The 13886-nt window shown below is 43.6% G+C and overlaps 1 protein-coding gene across 2 annotated transcripts in view; it reads right to left on the reverse strand.

The window, feature by feature from the left end:
- The window catches only part of apaf1 (apoptotic peptidase activating factor 1), a 143445-nt gene extending 134667 nt beyond the window's left edge, over positions 1-8778 (reverse strand). Inside the window, exons 1-2 of one of the 2 annotated variants that reach the window (XM_060914288.1) lie at positions 8672-8778; positions 1422-1559 (exon numbers count right to left, since the gene is read on the reverse strand). In XM_060914288.1, the coding sequence (XP_060770271.1) occupies positions 1422-1559 (138 nt within the window). In that variant the 5' untranslated portion in view covers positions 8672-8778. Of the gene's footprint in view, positions 1-1421; positions 1560-8667 lie in introns of both variants that reach the window. The other variant, XM_060914289.1, reaches the window with a different exon arrangement.
- Positions 8779-13886: the final 5108 nt, after the last annotated feature.

The following is a 13886-nucleotide window of genomic DNA, read 5'->3' on the forward strand; positions in this document are numbered from 1 at the left end:
GTATTTTTGGCCAATATTTTGCAACCATGGTCAATTTAGATCGAACTTTTGATAGAATCTACGGCCAGTCTTTTTGCCCTGCCCCCGCCTCGCGCTCCGTCCGGTGCGGTAGTGATGTCCCGTTGCTCGCGCGCCGCAGCAGAGACCCGCGCGACCTTCAGCCGGTACAGTCGCTGTTCTTTTACCACCGCCGTTATTCTCATCTTTCCGGTGTGTTCTTGATTTTTCCATTGTGTCCCATTTCGCCATATCAAATCCCCAAAATGTATCATATTATTCATATTTAAGTGAATAATCAATTCAGTCATCATAACTTGGCATTTTTAACCCAAGCAATCAAAAAGAGGAAATTTATTCAATATTTTCGCTCATCTGTGAAGGAGGGGCTTTAATTCTTCATGATGGAGTTATTTTATATGGAAATCAATTTTGCAAAAGCATATGAATTGTAACCAAAAAAATTTTCCACAGTGGAGGCCGGATAAAGCAAGATACTATCTCTATTCTTATTAATCATGACAAAAGAAACATGGAGTGTTAGGTAAATGCAAAAAAAAAAAAAAAAGTAAAATTAGAAAATTTATTCTTTGACCATAACGTCCCAAATGAGAGACCAGTTTCTGAGATGGACCCATATCCAGTGTAAAAGGTAAGACATGCTGCCGGTGGTGATGGTGTCAGGATGGCGGAGTAGTCCAAGGTCAAGTTTCAGACCTTCTACAAAAAAATAAAAGGATTCTGGTCTCTGAATTGGTATGGGTTCAATCCCACTTCCGACATACAGTAAGCACCTTCTAGATGCACTGCTGGTTTGACAGTTAAGACTCTGGGTTACTGATCTGAAGATCATGGGTTCAAGCCCCAGCACCGACAAGCCATCACTGTTGGGCCCTTGAGCAAGGCCCTCTGCTCCAGGAGCACTGGGTCATGTCGCTCTGGATGAGCGTCTGCTAAATGTCTGTAACGTAATGTAATGCTGTGAGCGGCCATGTTGATTCGAGGTCACTTGCTGAACTCGGGGTTCTAAGATCCTGAATTGGAGGCGTTCCCTTTGCTTTTTTTTGGATTTACGATCTTTAGTCAATACACTTCTATACTCAACCTATATACGGTCCGATTCATAAGTATTTGAACAGCGACGCCATTTTCCTCGCTGTACACCATGACAATGGATTTGAAATGAAGCAGTCAAGATGTGACTGAAGTGTAGACTTTCAGCTTTAACTCAAAGCGTTTGGCAAAAATACCACATTAACCGTTTAGGAATTACAACCGTCCTTTTCATCGCCCCGCCATTTTCACAGGCTCAAAAGTAACTGGACAAAGCACCAAAATGGTGCTGCCGTCCAAACGCTTATGAACCCGACTGTACAGTGTGTTTCCGTATGCGTGTATACAAACTAAATACAGGCAGGACAGACCTTACTGAGTATGTTTTCCTCCTCATCTCCGGTCAGCACCCCGTCACTGATCATGTGGTCCATGAGGAAGGAAGCCTTGATGTCCTGCTCCAGGGTTGTCCTGGAGCGCAGCAAGCAGCTGCGAGCCTGCTCCTCCATCTCCACACACACACACACACACACACACACACACACACACACACACACACACACACAGATCAACAGATAAGTAAAACCTTAAAAAGATTATTACCTACTACTTTATTCCCCTAGGTGGACGCTAGACAAAACCTGTACAGTGTATTGAATAATTTGCACAAACAATACGATAACATGAACTCCTGAGTGCAGCAATAGAAGAAAAAAAAAGGATTCACCCTATAAATATCTTGAGTTCAAATCCTGACAAACTGGAAAGAAAGCAAAACTAGCTCTCTGATTGGGAAGGGCATCCTGTCTCTCCCCGTCAAATCACAGAGACACTAGCCAATCATGGGCATCTGTAAGCTCATGTATGCGTTCTTTTCCTCCTAGTTTGTTGTGAGTCATTTTGAAAAGAAACTTCACTTGTTGCTGGCTTCACTTGTGTCAGAGGAAGCACGTACAGTTAGGTCCGTATATATTTGGACACTGACACAAATTTTGTTTTGTTTTTTTACCTGTTTACTGAAACATATTCAAGTTATAGTTATATAATGGACATGGACATAAAGTCCAGACTTTCAGCTTTCATTTGAGGCTATCCACATTAAAATTGGATGAAGGGTTTAGGAGTTTCAGCTCCTTAACATGTGCCACCCTGTTTTTAAAGGGACCAAAAGTAATTGGACAATTGACTCAAAGGCTATTTCATGGGCAGGTGTGGGCAATTCCTTCGTTATGTCATTCTCAATTAAGCAGATAAAAGGCCTGGAGTTGATCTGAGGTGTGGTGCTTGCATTTGGAAGATTTTGCTGTGAAGAAAACATGCGGTTAAAGGAGCTCTCCATGCAGGTGAAACAAGCCATCCTTAAGCTGCGAAAACAGAAAAAACCCATCCGAGAAATTGCTACAATATTAGGAGTGGCAAAATCTACAGTTTGGTACATCCTGAGAAAGAAAGAAAGCACTGGTGAACTCATCAATGCAAAAAGACCTGGACGCCCACAGAAGACAACAGTGGTGGATGATCGCAGAATAATTTCCTTCACAACAGCCAACCAAGTGAACAACACTCTCCAGGAGGTAGGCGTATCAATATCCAAATCTACCATAAAGAGAAGACTGCATGAAAGTAAATACAGAGGGTTCACTGCACGGTGCAAGCCACTCATAAGCCTCAAGAATAAAAAGGCTAGATTGGACTTTGCTAAAAAATATCTAAAAAAGCCAGCACAGTTCTGGAAGAACATTCTTTGGACAGATGAAACCAAGATGAACCTCTACCAGAATGATGGAAAGGAAAAAAGTATGGCGAAGGCATGGTACAGCTCATGATCCAAAGCATACCACATCATCTGAAAAACACGGCGGAGGCAGTGTGATGGCTTGGGCATGCATGGCTGCCAGTGGCACTGGGTCACTAGTGTTTATTGATGATGTGACACAGGACAGAAGCAGCCGGATGAATTCTGAGGTATTCAGAGACGTAGCTATTGTGTGCTCAAATCCAGCCAAACTGATTGGCCGTCGTTTCATAATACAGATGGACAATGACCCAAAACATAAAGCCAAAGCAACCCAGGAGTTTATTAAAGCAAAGAAGTGGAATATTCTTGAATGGCCAAGTCAGTCACCTGATCTCAACCCAATTGAGCATGCATTTCACTTGTTAAAGACTAAACTTCAGACAGAAAGGCCCACAAACAAACAGCAACTGAAAACCGCTGCAGTAAAGGCCTGGCAGAGCATTAAAAAGGAGGAAACACAGCGTCTGGTGATGTCCATGAGTTCAAGACTTCAGGCAGTCATTGCCAACAAAGGGTTTTCAACCAAGTATTAGAAATGAACATTTTATTTACAATTATTTAATTTGTCCAATTACTTTTGAGCCCCTGAAATGAAGGGATTGTGTTTAAAAAATGCTTTAGTTCCTCACATTTTTATGCAATCATTTTGTTCAACCCACTGAATTAAAGCTGAAAGTCTGAACTTCAACTGCATCTGAATTGTTTTGTTCACAATTCATTGTGGTAATGTACAGAACCAAAATTAGAAAAATGTTGTCTCTGTCCAAATATTTATGGACCTAACTGTATCAGCCTGCTGTATCGCAAACTGGCAGCATGCTCGCTCATCATAGACATGTTTGCGTAGGCTGTTACATTATAACAAGCTTTTCTATATCACTAATTTTACAAGTTTGGTTGTATGTGGCATGGTGGTGTAGTGGTTAGCCCTGTCACCTCACAGCAAGAAGGTTCTGGGTTCGAGCCCAGTGGCCGACGGGGGCCTTTTTGTGTGGAGTTTGCATGGTGTCCGCATGGGTTTCCTTCACAGTCCAAAGACATGCAGGTTAGGTTAACTGGTGACTCTAAATCGACCGTAGGTGTGAACATGAGTGTAAATGAATGTTTGTCTCCATGTGTCAGCACTGTGATGACCTGGCGACTTGTCCAGGGTGTACCCCGCCTCTCACCCATAGTCAGCTGGGATAGGCTCCAGCTTGCCTGCGATCCTGCACAGGATAAACAGCTACAGATAATGGATGGATGGATTTTTGTGAAATCGTAGGATTAGAGGCAGTTTTGAACCCAAACTGTATAACTTTGGTCACAAAAAAATTTTCAATAAAATAAAAAGCACACGTTCAGGCTTGCTCAGGAAGGTTTTAGTTTTCTATGTGCTTTCTGCTTATCATCATATTAGAAACCGTGTGTTTTAGGATTCAAAAAGACGACGCAACTTTTGCAATGTCCACACTGGTCACTAAACTGAACCTCAGTGAAAACTGAAAAGGAGAGACAGAAGAGCAAAGAGGACCCTCGCATACAGGAAAAGACTCCGTGTTGTTATATCAGGAAAGTTGAAGATATTTTGTCAATCTGTTTTTGTTTTTTGCCAATAATACTGGAGCCACATATCCTGTACATACCGTAGAGCACATTTTGCAGCAGATCATGTTGAAATCTGTTCAATCAGGCATGACTCACACTAGTTTCAGAGATCTATTATTTTGAGATTTGAACATCTCATCTCATTATCTGTAGCCGCTTTATCCTGTTCTACAGGGTCGCAGGCAAGCTGGAGCCCATCCCAGCTGACTACGGGCGAAAGGCGGGGTACACCCTGGACAAGTCGCCAGGTCATCACAGGGCTGACACATAGACACAGACAACCATTCACACTCACATTCACACCTACGCTCAATTTAGAGTCACCAGTTAACCTAACCTGCATGTCTTTGGACTGTGGGGGAAACCGGAGCACCCGGAGAAAACCCACGCGGACACAGGGAGAACATGCAAACTCCGCACAGAAAGGCCCTCGCCGGCCACGGGGCTCGAACCCGGACCTTCTTGCTGTGAGGCGAGAGTGCTAACCACTACACCACCATACACTGATTTTCATACGGGAAAATTACATTTTGTATCAGAGATATTTTTCCATTACACCGAGAAAATTTTCTTTGAAGCCACCATTTCTTTTTTCAAAACATGCATGCCCAATGAAAGGGAACTATTTTTGATTTATGCGGTTTTATAGTTGCACGTGGTTTTCTCGGTCATTTAAGTCCGTCGGCTCGGACTGCCCAGATTTCTGCAGAAGTTATGTTCTGCCAATTTCTCGTGGAACACAACATCCCCCCGACTGTGGCAGACCATTTTTCGCAACTAGCGAAAATAAAAAATGTTTCTCGATTCAAAGACTGCACAGGTAAGCATTTGTGTGGTTTTTAAGTTTTTACTGTTTGCATGTAGGAAAGCTTCCTCCATTATGACGATAATTTCGGGAGGCGATACTGGGAGTCGCCGTTTATACAACAGCAACTGTAGTTACCCGGCGATTTCTGGTTTCGCTTCCCTAAACATTTTAATTGCTGATCGACATTATATGTAGACACAGATGATCAACACTCGTTACTACCATCAGTCGTCAGTAAACTGGAAAAGTATTGAATGAAAAGTAATGGTGGTAACGACCGTCGGTAACCTGTCGCTAAAATGTGTAGTAGGGGATGGAAGCAATTTAACAACATCTACATGTTTGCCGTGCTCTGATTTTCTTTTATTGACCAGGAAAATAATAGCTGTATATTGGGGAAAGGTCCTCGATGTAAAAACTGCTCTGGGTGTTGCCAGTGCTGAAACAACTTTTTACTGCTTTGCTGCGCCTCCCACAGAGCAATGCAGATAGTGAGAGGGCTTTTTTGTCGGTTAGGAAAATTCATACTGAGGACAGAAAAAATCTGGCTGCAGACACATTAACTGCATATGTGCAAATTAAAATGAACTGTGATGAGGAGCTACAACTGCTACCCAAGCAGTGATATTATAGCTAGTGGCAAATCTGCAACATCTTTGTACAACACTCCAAAAAGAGAGAAAGAAAGAAGAAAGCACAACTTTATTCATCACACACTTGTGAAATTCCTCTCTGCATTTAACCCATCACACACACGTGATGCGCACACACATACCCAGAGCAGTGGGCAGCCATGCTAACAGCGCCTGGGAAGCAGTTGGGAGTTAGGTGCCTCGCTCAAGGGCACCTCAGCCCAAGGCCGTCCCATATTAACCTAACCGCATGTCTTTGGACTGTGGGGGAAACCGGAGCACCCGGAGGAAACCCACGCAGACACGGGGAGAACATGCAAACTCCACACAGAAAGGCCCTCGCCGGCCACGGGGCTCGAACCCAGAACCTTCTTGCTGTGAGGTGACCGTGCTAACCACTACACCACCGTACCAAATAAGGAATAAGATTTAAATTCTTGTTATAAATTACTGGGAAGATTTTCAATTTAACTTCATAATTTATTAATATTTTCGCAAAACTGACATCCAGCCACTCATCATCAATGGGGCCTGTGTGGAGAGGGTCCCGGTGTTCAGGTTTCTCGGCATTGAGACACCCCGGTCATTGTCTCTTCCAGCTTTTGCCATCAGGCAAGAGATACAGAGCAATGAAAACCAGGACAAACTGCCTAAAAAACAGTTTCTATCCCAAAGCAATCATGGCTTTAAACTCAAATGTGCAATAGAACTATTCTTGGCCCCATCCCCAATGTGCAATTTGTATATATATTTTTTTCTTTTTTTTTTTTCTTATCAGTGCAATCTGTGTCCATTCTATTTTTACTATTTTATCAGTGCAATCTATGTATATATATAGAACCAATACAATACAATTCTGTTTATAGTCTATTTTTACTATTTTATCAGTGCAATTCTGTATACTTTATTTTTATACTTTATTTGTTTTTATTTTTTTTCTATAACTCATGAGTCAAGAGCACCTTTAATTTCGTTATACCTTTGAAAAAGTGACAATGACAATAAAGACTTATTTTTTTTCACAGTCTAAATCCTGCGCTCTGATTGGCTGGTGAGTGGGTCTGTATCCCACGATACGGACCTCTGGCGACTCGCTCATTCACAACAACAACAAACATGGTAGCATTTTTTGTCAACGTTTATCTTTTTTTATAAGATTTATTTATAAGATTATCAAAAATCTTATAAATTTTTGCCAGCGTTTCTCAACATAATAGGATTAATTTTACATCATGGATAGCGATAATGACAGTGTTCACAGCGAAAGCAAGTTTTACTACCCTGAGGAAGAAGAAATAAAACAAAACATTTCAGGAGAAAGCTAAAAACCTCTAACTTGCTAACAGGTTGATCTTATTAGTTAATGAGGCCCATTTTGGACCATGTTATCCTAATACATAATATTACGTTAGGTAAAAACTTTAAACCAGTACAATCTCTCCTTCAAAGTTTCACCAAATGGCTTTATTTATGCAATATAAAGGTCAATACTGTATAACTTCGGTCGAGCAAAAACATGGCTGAATCCTCAATGACTCAATTTTGTATAAATAGGGGACTACATAGGCGGCAAAATGTAGTTTTTTCCTGCCATGGAAGTGCACTTGTATACCGAGGAAGAAGCCATTTGCATTACAGCCGTGAATGAGGATTCAAAATAGTGGCTCGGGCGCTCTCGTTTTCTGTTAGAATTTGGTAAAGAAAAAATAAATATATTATTTCCCAGCTTAAGGTTGGTCTGTATGGTGAAATACCGTGACCTCGAGTACTTTCAAGCCCTCGGTCACAGTATTTCACGATACGGACCTCCCAGCTGGTAAATAACATATATATCTTATCTTATCCTTGTTTACATAATATACTTGATGTGGTTCAGTCATCTTTAGTTGGATCTAACACTGCTTGCTTGCTTGGTGAACACTTTTTTTTTTTTTCTCAAATGGAACTTTTACTAACCTTCATTTACTGTTTGACATGATTATATATAATTTAGGGCGGCATGGTGGCGTAGTGGTTAGCACTGTCGCCTCACAGCAAGAAGGTCCTGGGTTCGAGCCCCGTGGCCGGCGAGGGCCTTTCTGTGTGGAGTTTGCATGTTCTCCCCGTGTCCTCGTGGGTTTCCTCCGGGTGCTCCGGTTTCCTCCACAGTCCAAAGACATGCAGGTTAGGTTAACTGGTGACTCTAAATTGACCGTAGGTGTGAATGTGAGTGTGAATGGTTGTCTGTGTCTATGTGTCAGCCCTGTGATGACCTGGCGACTTGTCCAGGGTGTACCCCGCCTCTCGCCCACAGTCAGCTGGGATAGGCTCCAGCTTCCCTGCGACCCTGTAGAACAGGATAAAGTGGCTACAGATGATGAGATGAGACATCTTATTTGAAAAAAAAATGTACATCAATAATTCTGGTATTACTGATACAATGTATATTAAATAATTAAGTTTATAGTTCAGTCAGTCATTCTCTTTAGTAGATAATTGTTTACTTGACTAGTCCTTTTTAATTCAGTTGTTTCCTCTAGGATCTAAAACTTCTTTTTATTCAGTACATGCTTATTTGATCCCTTTAACTTGATGCAGTGTTATAAATATGCCTATTACAACAGGAGTGGAATAAAACAATCAGTGCTTTGGATTATATATTAGAACTGTTTCATGTGTATAAGGGCTCATGGGTGTATGTAAGGAGAAAGTACACATGTTGTAAGGGCATGGGGAACTAAAGGTTGGCATAATATGAAATAAAATGACTGACACATCCTCTACACTGACATGGAAAGAAAAAAGCGACTCACTCACCACTCTTCACCTTTCCTACATCAACACAATACCGAAATCTACTTTTCTCTCCTTACTGTACCGTTAAACACAGCTCACGTATCGTCGATACCGCACGACAGCACATACTTCCGTGTTTCGATGAAAACAACTCCCTTCCCTTATGTCTAACAGCCAATAGAAACTCGCACTCTGGTCAGGTGACTGTGCAAAGCCACGCCTTGTATTTTTACAGTCACTAGGCAGTTTAGGGGGCTTGTGTTGGTTGAGACCTGCGCATATTAATTTTTAGGTTAAAAATTAATATAAAATGTATATTAAAAGTTAATCTGTCGGAAAGCCAGGTTTAAAACTATTCAGGCAAATTTTAAAGAAAAAAAAATCGAAACAGAATGAACAAACGAGCCAGGATCTAATCTGCCAATCACAACACAGATCTGTGAGCTCATGGGGCGGGACTTAATTTTATTTATCAATCATAATTGATGTCAGTGTTTCTCAGTCAGTGGACTCCTTGTGGTCTGTGGTGTAATGACAGGCGGTCTGCTGGATTGTTTCCATCCATCCATCCATCTCATTATCTGTAGCCGCTTTATCCTGTTCTACAGGGTCGCAGGCAAGCTGGAGCCTATCCCAGCTGACTACGGGCGAAAGGCGGGGTACACCCTGGACAAGTCGCCAGGCCATCACAGGGCTGACACATAGACAACCATTCACATTCACGGTCAATTTAGAGCCACCAATTAGCCTAACCTGCATGTCTTTGGACTGTGGGGGAAACCCACACGGAGAACATGCAAACTCCACACAGAAAGGCCCTCGCCGGCTGCTGGGCTCGAACCCAGGACCTTCTTGCTGTGAGGCGACAGTGCTAACCACTACACCACCTGGATTGTTTCTTAAAAAAAAAAAAAAGTATAAGCAGCATTTATGTTAAGTATTTCAAAATGTACTTTAAGGCCCATTAAAGTTCAGAAAAGTTGCAGACTTGCTGTTTTTTTAAATGAACCTAGATGTGTAATCATGCATGTTCACATCTCTCAGGAACATAGCTTAGCATGCTCCTTCTGTAGATAGATAGATAGATAGATAGATAGATAGATAGATACTTTATTCATTCTGAAGGAAATTAAGGCATCCAGTAGCTTATATGACACATACAAATATGACACATACAAACAAACAAACAAACAAACAAACAAAAACTTGCAGCAGACAACTGTGAGATGATCACAGATTTTTAAAGCAGCATGCATAGTGGAAGTGGGTCAGTAGGATGCTATGGTAGAAAAGAATGTGTACCATGGCAGTAGTGCAAAAAATGAACAGTGCAGGGATATACCAGTGCATATCTATCTTATACAAAATACAAATACACAACATACCAATAATGTAAACAGCAATAGAAATTAACTATACAAATCCTTTAATACCCGTAAGCAAATACTAGAAAGAAAGAAAGAAAGAAAGAAAGAAAGAAAGCAAGCACAACTTTATTCATCACACACTTGTGAAATTCTTCTCTGCATTTAACCCATCTGAAGCAGTGAACACACATGCACACCTACGTGAGCAATGAACACACACATACCCAGAGCAGTGGGCAGCCATGCTAACAGCACCCGGGGAGCAGTTGGGAGTTAGGTGCCTCGCTCAAGGGCACCCCAGCCCAAGGCCGTCCCATATTAACCTAACCGCATGTCTTTGGACTGTGGGGGAAACCAGAGCACTAGTTTTAATTTACTAGAATTAAAAGATAAAAACAACAGGTTAAAATTTAGGATACTACAGACAAGATTTTAAAAATAAAAGTCCATTCATCATCTATAGCCACTTAAACTGTACAGAGTCACAGGCAAGCTGGAGCCTATCCCAGCTGACTACGGGCGAAAGGCAGGATACACCCTGGACAAGTTGCCAGGTCATTGCAGGGCTGACACATAGAGACAAACAACCATTCACACCTATGGTCAATTTGGAGTCACCAGTTAACCTAACCTGCATGTCTTTGGACTGTGGGGGAATGGAGCACCCAGACGAAACCCACGCAGACACAGGGAAAACATGCAAACTCTACACAGAAAGGCCATCATTGGCCACTGGGCTCAAACCCAGGACCTTCTTGCTGTGAGGCAACATTGCTAACCACTACAACACTGTGCCGCCCAAAAATAAAAGTCAAGATTTAAAATATATATATATATATATATATAGTCTGGGTGTAAGCTGACATGATGTGGTGGGAGTAGAGTGAGGCAGACTCATGCCCCAAAGTCCATTTCACCTCTCTCCTTCTGTACTGAGTTGAACAGCTGGATGGCCCTGGGGACAAAGGACCTCCTCAACCTGTGTGTTGAGCATGACAGCGACAGAAGTCTGCCACTAAACATGCTCCTCTGTCTGGTGAATGTGCTGTGCAGGGGGCGGTGGTCATTGTCCATTATTGACAGCAGCTTGTTCAGGGTCCTCTTTTCCACCACTGATGTCAGGGGCTCCAGCTCAATGCCAAAATCAGAGCCAGCCTTCCTCACCTGCCTGTCCAGTCACCCAGCACCTCTCTTCCTAGTGCTGCCTCCCCAGCACACCACAGCATAGACACTGTGATGACAGTGGACACTGGCCATGACAGACTGGTAAAACATCAGGAGGAGTTCGCTGCAGATGTTGAAGGACCCCAACCTCCTCAGGAAATAGAGCCGGCTCTGCCCCTTCCTACAGAGTGCATTGGTGTTCGCTGACCAGTCCAGTTTATTGTCCAGACGCAGCCCCAGGTATTTGTATGTCCTGACTACCTCCACAATGACCCCCTCCATGGAGACTGGTAGCAGAGGGGACAGGACCTCCTGAAGTCCACCACCATCTCTTTGGTCTTGGTGGTGTTCAGCTAGCTGCAGGTGGTTTGCCCTGCACCATTTCACAAAGTCCTCCACCAGGCTCCTGTACTCACCCTCCTGTCCATCCCTAATACACCCCACTATTGCAGTATTGTCAGAAAACTTATGCATGTCGCATGACTCAGAGTTGTACTTGAAGTCAGCAGGGTACAGGGTGAACAAGACAGGGGAGAGCACAATTCCCTGTGGTGCACCAATGCTACTGACCACAGTCCCAGAAGCGCAGTCCCTCAATCTGACAAACTGAGGTCTTCCTGTAAGGTAGTCCATTATTGAGGACACTAGGCATGGCTCCAATCTCATCTGCAACAACTTATCTCTCAGTAGTATGTATGGTGTTGAAGGTGCTGGAGAAATCAAAGAATATGATTCTCACAACACCTCTCCCTTTCTCCAGGTGAGAGTGCGCCCTGTGTAGCAGATAGAGGATGGCATCCTCCATACCCACATTCTCCTGGTAGGCGAACTGCAGTAGGTCAAGTGCATGGTGGACCTGGGGTTCCACCATGCAGCTATTCCAGGGTCTTCATTATGTGTGATGTAAGGGCAACAGCCCTGAAGTCGTCGAGTTCACTGGACTGTGCCTTTTTTGGGACCGGGATGAGGCATGATGTCTTCCACAGTGTAGGTACCCTCCCCAGTCTCAGACTCAAGTTGAAGACATGTTGAAGTGGCTCTCCCACTCTGTCTGGGCCAGCTGATTTCATGGGACGTAGTCTCCTCAACTCTTCTCTGACTTGGTCTGTGGTGATGATGGGGGGTGGGAAGGCCCCAGGTGTGTCTGATGGCTGATGTGAGGGGGAGGAGTGTGTGTGAAGTGGACAGTCATCAGTGGTTGGTGGGGGAAGTGTGGGGGTGTTAGCTGTGCAGTCAGCAGTGGTAGAAGCTGGTGGAGGAGGTATTGGGGTGGTTGCTGCGGCAGTGGCGGTGGCAGAGACAGAAGCAGCAGGGCTGTCAAACCTGTTGTAAAACCCATTTTCGGTTTCCGGTTGAGAGTATGTCGTGTGCATTCAGGCTGCCGCTTCTCACCGGAGCTTTTTTATTTTATTTTCTCTCCTTTTTTTATTTAAATTTTTTTTCTTTTTTCTGTGTTTCATGTTTGTTTGAGTGTTTTTGTCCACCGGTGATGGTCTAGCTCCGGACCCAGTTTTGGGCATCGGTTCCCTCCAGGCCTTGTTTCGCTGTGGGTGATGCCTGTGCTCCCAGCTATGGACTGCAGTGAGCTTGTTGCTCATTTTAACATCGTGGTTGTCCAGTGCTCTGTGCTTTAATGCTTGGCATGATGTTCCGAGCAATGTTGCTCGGTGGCATCGCAGCAGCTGTGCAGGTGGTTTGAGACATCCCAGCACTCTGCATGGCGGTGCGTCTGTGCTTGCTTTGTGGATCCATGGCGTGGTGTTCGAGCGATGTTGCTGGCAGCGTCACAGCGGCTGTGCTGGGGATGTGGGACTTGTTTTTTTGCATCTTTTGGTGGGACTGTGGCTGCTACACCACTGGAATGATATCCTGACCTCTATTTGGTGGACTTTTTTTCTTTTCTTTTTTCTGCCTATTATTGTAAAGCAACCTTGGGTTTTGAGAAAGGTGCTATATAAATTGAACATATTATTATTAAATTGAACATATTGAGCTGGCTTGCTCTCGCCACATCACCAGCTGCCATGCCGCTGCTCCTCCCACATCCTGTAATGGTCTTCATGCCATCCCAGACCTCCCTCAGGTTGTTCTCCTGCAGCTTTTTCCCCCACCTTCATTCTGTATGACTCCTGTGCCTCTTTCAGCCTGACTTTGAATTCACCCTGTACACACTTCAGCTCCATCTGGTCTCCATCCTTGTTCTTATGAAGGTGATCCTTGACGTTATTGGTAATCCAAGCTTTACTATGTGGAAAGTAGTGTGCAGTCCTTGTGGGAACTACAACATCCATACAGAAGTTGAGCTAGTCAGTTGTGCAGTGTGTGACCTCCTCTATTAGCCCTTTTCCACCAAATCAGTTCCAGGGCTGGTTCAGGGCCAGTGCTTAGTTTGGAACCGGGTTTTCTGTTTCCACTGACAAAGAACTGGCTCTGGGCCAGAAAAACTGGTTCCAGGGTAGCACCAGCTCTTTGCTGGGCTAGAGGAAAGAACTGCTTACATCAGCAGGGGGCGGAGTTGTTAAGACCAACAACAATAGCAAGACCGCGAGAGGGCGCCATTTTTAAATAAGCGATGAGATATCATGGATGCAGTAAAGCAGCAGTCATCCATTATTGTTGTTGCTGTTGCTGCTTCTTCTTCTTCTCCATGTTGTTGTTGCTTCGATGTTCGCGCCAAGGTTTATGCAAACGCAGCGACGTAACTG

This window comes from Neoarius graeffei, chromosome 2, assembly GCF_027579695.1.
Source record: "Neoarius graeffei isolate fNeoGra1 chromosome 2, fNeoGra1.pri, whole genome shotgun sequence".
NCBI classification, from domain to species: Eukaryota; Metazoa; Chordata; class Actinopteri; order Siluriformes; family Ariidae; genus Neoarius; species Neoarius graeffei.